Source organism: Polistes fuscatus, unplaced genomic scaffold (genome assembly GCF_010416935.1).
Source record: "Polistes fuscatus isolate 324 unplaced genomic scaffold, CU_Pfus_HIC Scaffold30, whole genome shotgun sequence".
In the NCBI taxonomy this organism is placed as follows: Eukaryota; Metazoa; Arthropoda; class Insecta; order Hymenoptera; family Vespidae; genus Polistes; species Polistes fuscatus.
The window spans coordinates 444453-451703 of NW_025113108.1; the positions used below are offsets into that span (position 1 = coordinate 444453).

A 7251-nucleotide genomic window follows, 5' to 3' on the forward strand; every position below is an offset into this window, starting at 1 on the left:
TAAGAGCGCGCAAATCATTCGGGTCATTAGACAGAGGCGTGATAGGACGCGAGTTAAGAATCGCCTCTATCTCGAGGACGTATGTTAATAATGCCTCGTAAGATAGCAATGTCTCGCCTATAATTCGAACTAGATGATATTTAATGATTTTACGGCCGCCTCCCATAGACCTCCAAAATGGGGGGAACGGGGTGGGATGAAATGCCACTTGATTCCTTCATTTACCAAACTTCGCGAGACGCGCGCTTCTAGTTCGTTCGCCGCACCTACGAAATTAGTCGCGTTGTCGGAATATATGTCCGAACATTTTCCACGGCGTGCCATAAATCTACGCAAAGCTGCTAAAAATGCTTCAGTCGTTAGATCTTTCACGAGTTCTAAATGAACGGCCTTGGTGCTAAAACAGACGAATACCGCCACATATATTTTCGCGCGACCACGGTTCCGGTGTTGCCTTTCCTTGATGAATAACGGACCGCAGAAATCTACGCCGGTGTGGATAAACGGACGATTCGGTAGAAGACGACTGGCAGTAGATCACTCATAGGATATTGCGGCGTAGCGGGTTTTAAACGTCGACAAGTAATGCATTTATATTACGCGCTTAACGCTACTTCGCCCATTTATTGGCCAAAACGATTCGCGAAGTGCGTTTCAAAGTGGCTTGCGTACCACCGTGCCCTATTTGATGGTGCTTTTCGCGTATTATCGCGTTTGTAATTGTATGGTCTTTCGGCAATAATGCGGGATGCCTTTGCTCGTATGGCAAGTTGCTCCTTGCCAATCTACCTCCAACTCTTAATATTCCTAAATTGAAATGCATGCCTGCCCCTGCGGTTATACTTATTAACTCGTCGCGGACTTGCTTCGCTTCCCTAACCGTACGTGCTCCGGTTAACAAGTCGTCTACATAGAAATCTTCTTTAAGCGCGATGGCAGCTCTCGGGAATCTGTTAAATTCGTCGCTCGCGAGTTGATGTAACGTACGAGTTGCTAAAACGACGCGGAGGCAGTTCCATAGGTTACTGTATTTAATCTATATGTTTTCACGGGATCACTTTCCTGTCGACGCCACAGTATAGTTTGATATTTGCGATCGCGCGGATCAATTATTATCTGCCGATACATCTTCGCGATGTCCGCGGTACTAGCAATAGCATGTGATCTAAATCTTACTAAAAGTGCAAATAGATCCTCCTGTATGGTTGGGCCAACCATTAATACGTTATTCAAAGATTTCCCGTTGCTGGTTTTTGCCGACGCGTCGAACACTACTCGCAATTTGGTCGTAATACTAGTATGCTTTAATACAGCATGATGCGGTAAATAGAATCTATCTTCGTGGGGTCCCCCTTCTATCCTTGTCATATGCCCTAGTTCTTCATATTCGGATAAGAATTTAATATATTCATCTCTAATTTTCGGTTTGCGCGATAATGATCGCTCTAATGCGTGAAATCTTCGTAACGCGCTCGTATACGAATCTCCTAACTGATTTTCTTCCTTAAAGGGCAATCTCACTATATATCTGCCAGTATCATCCCGTCGCGTGTTGCTTCTGTAATGTGCTTCGCACAAATTTTCCTCGTGCGACCTAATACTACTCTCAGCTACTTCCTCAATTTTCCAGAATTTTTCCAATTGTGAGTTCAAATCTACCGTGGCCGTGTGGCAATTAACGCTCTGCGGAGTGCGCGTATTTCCTGTGCTCATAACGAACCATCCTAGTACAGTTCCTTGTGCCATTAAATTTTCATTCAACCTAATGCTCTGACCTGCGCGCCATAGTGAAGCAAAAATCTCGACACCGAGAATCGCGTCGATATTCGCGGGCTCATAAAACTTGGGATCTGCCAATTGGATCCCTGCCGGTATAGTCAATTCTTCTTGCGGAATTCGTTGCGAAGGCAACCTATTCGTTACAGTGGGTAATAATAAGAATTGTAATTCTAACGCGTAATTTTCTGTTCGCGATTTCAACGTTGCTAATATTGCCTGTTTGACTCTAGTTTCCGTTTGGTTTACGCCAGAAATGGGTACATTCACGTCCCGTTTGGCTATTCGCAGAAGATTCGCGAACCGGATCGTTAAGAAATGTGCTTCGGAACCCGAATCCAGGAGCACACGACACTCGTGCGGCCTGCCGTCGCGATCCAGCAAATGCACCACTGCAGTTAGTAACAGCGCGGGTGCCTGCGAGTGATGGAGCTCTACATGTGCATTCTGCACCGCCGACGCCGTTCGAACGCAACAATTCGTGATGCCCGCCGCTGCACCTTCTGCAACGGCCTCTCTCACATGTAACAACTCATGATGCCTGCCGTTGCACTTACTGCAGCAGTCATTCTTAATACATGTGTATACGCGGTGACCAGCTTGTAAACAATTACAACACAAATTGGCGTTAACCACGATTCTTCTGCGCTCCTCGGGCTCGGCTCTCAGTAGCCGCTCACACTCCGATGTGTTATGCCTCTCGCGACATACGCCACACGAGACAGTCGCGCTTGTGGAATACGCTTGAACTTGTCCTCGGTCGGAAATTCGCGGCCAATTTCGCGGAGAATTAAACCGCGGCTCGTTACGCATCAAATTCCTTGAGCGAAAATTTCTCTCGGGTCCTAACGGTGCGTTCCTTCTGCTATTGTTAATTCTTTTAGAATGTTCTGCCGGCTGGGAGTTTACTAGCGCATTTCCCCGATCGCGCAAAAATATCACAAATTCGTCTACCGTCGGTAAAGCATCTCGGGAATACCGTTGTTCCCATTGAAGCCGTGTTGCTGGATCCACTCGCGAAAGATGTGCGGCAATAGCAAATTGATCGACAAACACTTTTTTAGTCGCTACTAAAGCCCTATAATTTGCGCTTAGCGCATCGGACGCGGCAATTAAAGACGAGGGAAATTCACTGTCAATAGGGGGACCCTCTAAAATAGCTCGTACGTGCTTATTTATTAATATTAACGGATTGTCATAGCACTCGACTAAGGTCTTCCACGCAATCGGATAATTATCCGCGGTAATTTCCAAAACTCTTATTTCTCCGCGGCCGGTCCCGATAAACATGATTTCAAATATGCAAATTTTTGTATATCGCGAAGCGCGGGATTATCTCCTATCACCGATTGAAACGAGTCCGCGAAACTAGGCCATTCCTCATGCTTCCCGTCAAAACGAGGTAATTGTACCGCCGGTACTCTGTAAATGCTATCTACGGACGGATTGCTAACCGTAGTGCTAACTGGAGACAATAGATTCGTAGTAGGCGCATTTGTGTCTAAAGTGGCTACCGATTCAGCTCTATTAATGATCAATTCCGCCTCCGCCCTGGCGTCGATGACTGACTCGACATGATTGCGAATTTCGTCAACCAGCGTTCCCATCGTTTCACCGGAAGTCTTTTCTATCAAGTCCTCTAATATTGCCACATTCTTATCAACTTTGGAAATTCTAAGCTTTAATTTCATTATATCGCGCGGGTTGGTATGATCTATCTCGCTCACCGCCTTTTGAAATTGCGCGAATTCTTTCTTTACATACTCGAATCTACGTATAACGCGCTCAACATCACACGTGCACTACTCGAACGAGGCATTTTCACGACAAAAGGCAAAATTAAGAAGAGAAAAGAGGGGGAAAAATACAACTTCGAAGAATGATCAAGCAACAGAAATTACAAAACTCACGTGAATCCTCTGAATAAGGCGTCCCGTGCAGCGTACTCACGCACCGGAACAATAGAAGCTTCTCGGCTTGTAGCGATGATGCAATACCTCCTTTGTTGCTCGATCGGAAGTCTTCCGTTGCCTCTTTCTCCTCCGTTGAAGAAGACTGTATGCACAATAGACGCCGGACGAAGAGTGGGGAGGAAGCTCCCTCGATCCGGCTCGAAGGACCAAAATGTTGATGCGACCGATGCCTTAATCGGTACTCCAGTGGATAGTAGTGAATCGAAAAATGCCCTTACGAGTGATATCGAGATTCCTTATTAATGGGAAGGAGGATAGGAAATAAAGAACACAATAACAACTTTATTTGAGCCCAATCAGTACTAAAAAGTACGCTTTATTTGGCTCTTTAGGGAAAAGCCTTTCGGCATAAAAACCCTGGTTGAAAACGATGAAGAAGAATCCACAAATCCGGATAATTCTGGCCAAGTGCAGGACCGCCTTTGTCCCTTGTCGCTGGCCGAACTTAGATGATATGGTATTACGCAATACAAAGAATTCTCCTTGAAGTAGTTCTCGCAAGTCCCAGCTAGATGAATCTCGAGCGATGAATCCAGAGTGACAACCGGCGCAAAAACGCGCTGGCTTTTATACCAAAAGGCGATGCAATGCTGCACCAATCACCGAAAAGTCCGATCATAACGCGGCTGTCGATACATATGATTGGCGTGATAAATGTAGTGGGAGAACGCGAGCTAGAATAAAGAAAGAGCCCTTGCAGGCATCTTAGCGCTGCCGTGGTTACCACTAGAAACAACGATATTGCTTTATCGCACGCGTCTAACGCTTTGGCAGGGCCGTACGCGCCTAGGTGCTTCGCCCTACTCACTCGTTGCGTGGGATACGCAACATACTCCCCCCCTTGAACGGGCACCGTTCAAAATTTAAAAACCAAAATGCGCACACTTAAATACAAATTATAAACTATATATACATACTGTTAACCGCATATTACAATACATATTCAGTAATTAACGCGACTGAAAGAAAAAAAATTTTTTTTTTTTTTTTTATAAATCGCTTGGTAAAGGAGAAAGACGTTTAATACCGCGCTTTACAAGACCGTTGGCAGTTTTTACGCTCGCCACGCGTGCTATACCGTCGGCTCCTTTATGTACTTCCGCGATACGTCCTAATGACCATTTGAGTGGAGGGGAATTATCTTCTCGCAAGATGACTAGTGTACCCGGACTTATTTTGTCTGCTGTGCCTCTGTGCCATTTTTTACGGACCGTCTGCTCGTTCAAATATTCCTTATTCCATCGGTTCCAAAAATGCTGTCTCATCTGCTGTACGTGCTGCCATTGGGACAGGCGCCCGGATGGTATATCCCTGTATTCGTCCTCTGGCAAACTCGTAAACGAATTTCCAATTAGAAAATGCCCAGGTGTAAGAGCGCGCAAATCATTCGGGTCATTAGACAGAGGCGTGATAGGACGCGAGTTAAGAATCGCCTCTATCTCGAGGACGTATGTTAATAATGCCTCGTAAGATAGCAATGTCTCGCCTATAATTCGAACTAGATGATATTTAAATGATTTTACGGCCGCCTCCCATAGACCTCCAAAATGGGGGGAACGGGGTGGGATGAAATGCCACTTGATTCCTTCATTTACCAAACTTCGCGAGACGCGCGCTTCTAGTTCGTTCGCCGCACCTACGAAATTAGTCGCGTTGTCGGAATATATGTCCGAACATTTTCCACGGCGTGCCATAAATCTACGCAAAGCTGCTAAAAATGCTTCAGTCGTTAGATCTTTCACGAGTTCTAAATGAACGGCCTTGGTGCTAAAACAGACGAATACCGCCACATATATTTTCGCGCGACCACGGTTCCGGTGTTGCCTTTCCTTGATGAATAACGGACCGCAGAAATCTACGCCGGTGTGGATAAACGGACGATTCGGTAGAAGACGACTGGCAGTAGATCACTCATAGGATATTGCGGCGTAGCGGGTTTTAAACGTCGACAAGTAATGCATTTATATATTACGCGCTTAACGCTACTTCGCCCATTTATTGGCCAAAACGATTCGCGAAGTGCGTTTCAAAGTGGCTTGCGTACCACCGTGCCCTATTTGATGGTGCTTTTCGCGTATTATCGCGTTTGTAATTGTATGGTCTTTCGGCAATAATGCGGGATGCCTTTGCTCGTATGGCAAGTTGCTCCTTGCCAATCTACCTCCAACTCTTAATATTCCTAAATTGAAATGCATGCCTGCCCCTGCGGTTATACTTATTAACTCGTCGCGGACTTGCTTCGCTTCCCTAACCGTACGTGCTCCGGTTAACAAGTCGTCTACATAGAAATCTTCTTTAAGCGCGATGGCAGCTCTCGGGAATCTGTTAAATTCGTCGCTCGCGAGTTGATGTAACGTACGAGTTGCTAAAAACGACGCGGAGGCAGTTCCATAGGTTACTGTATTTAATCTATATGTTTTCACGGGATCACTTTCCTGTCGACGCCACAGTATAGTTTGATATTTGCGATCGCGCGGATCAATTATTATCTGCCGATACATCTTCGCGATGTCCGCGGTACTAGCAATAGCATGTGATCTAAATCTTACTAAAAGTGCAAATAGATCCTCCTGTATGGTTGGGCCAACCATTAATACGTTATTCAAAGATTTCCCGTTGCTGGTTTTTGCCGACGCGTCGAACACTACTCGCAATTTGGTCGTAATACTAGTATGCTTTAATACAGCATGATGCGGTAAATAGAATCTATCTTCGTGGGGTCCCCCTTCTATCCTTGTCATATGCCCTAGTTCTTCATATTCGGATAAGAATTTAATATATTCATCTCTAATTTTCGGTTTGCGCGATAATGATCGCTCTAATGCGTGAAATCTTCGTAACGCGCTCGTATACGAATCTCCTAACTGATTTTCTTCCTTAAAGGGCAATCTCACTATATATCTGCCAGTATCATCCCGTCGCGTGTTGCTTCTGTAATGTGCTTCGCACAAATTTTCCTCGTGCGACCTAATACTACTCTCAGCTACTTCCTCAATTTTCCAGAATTTTTCCAATTGTGAGTTCAAATCTACCGTGGCCGTGTGGCAATTAACGCTCTGCGGAGTGCGCGTATTTCCTGTGCTCATAACGAACCATCCTAGTACAGTTCCTTGTGCCATTAAATTTTCATTCAACCTAATGCTCTGACCTGCGCGCCATAGTGAAGCAAAAATCTCGACACCGAGAATCGCGTCGATATTCGCGGGCTCATAAAACTTGGGATCTGCCAATTGGATCCCTGCCGGTATAGTCAATTCTTCTTGCGGAATTCGTTGCGAAGGCAACCTATTCGTTACAGTGGGTAATAATAAGAATTGTAATTCTAACGCGTAATTTTCTGTTCGCGATTTCAACGTTGCTAATATTGCCTGTTTGACTCTAGTTTCCGTTTGGTTTACGCCAGAAATGGGTACATTCACGTCCCGTTTGGCTATTCGCAGAAGATTCGCGAACCGGATCGTTAAGAAATGTGCTTCGGAACCCGAATCCAGGAGCACACGAC

The 7251-nt window shown here is 45.5% G+C and overlaps 1 protein-coding gene across 1 annotated transcript; it reads right to left on the reverse strand.

Annotated features, from left to right (window-relative positions):
• Positions 1–993: 993 nt before the first annotated feature.
• On the reverse strand, positions 994–3467 carry LOC122520339. Its single transcript, XM_043640436.1, has 2 exons — positions 3123–3467; positions 994–2991 (listed from the first exon to the last, which is right to left on the reverse strand). The coding sequence occupies exons 1-2, from the start codon at positions 3465–3467 to the stop codon at positions 994–996; spliced, it is 2343 nt and encodes a 780-aa protein (XP_043496371.1).
• Between the last annotated feature and the right edge of the window lie 3784 nt (positions 3468–7251).

Excerpts from the sequence above, each read along its gene's own strand:
- LOC122520339 (XM_043640436.1), bottom strand. The coding sequence starts at position 3,467 with ATGAAATTAAAGCTTAGAATTTCCAAAGTTGATAAGAATGTGGCAATA. Across the intron at positions 2,992-3,122 it reads TCGCGGACTCGTTTCAATCG|ACCTTAGTCGAGTGCTATGA; the intron begins GTGATAGGAGAT and ends ATTGCGTGGAAG.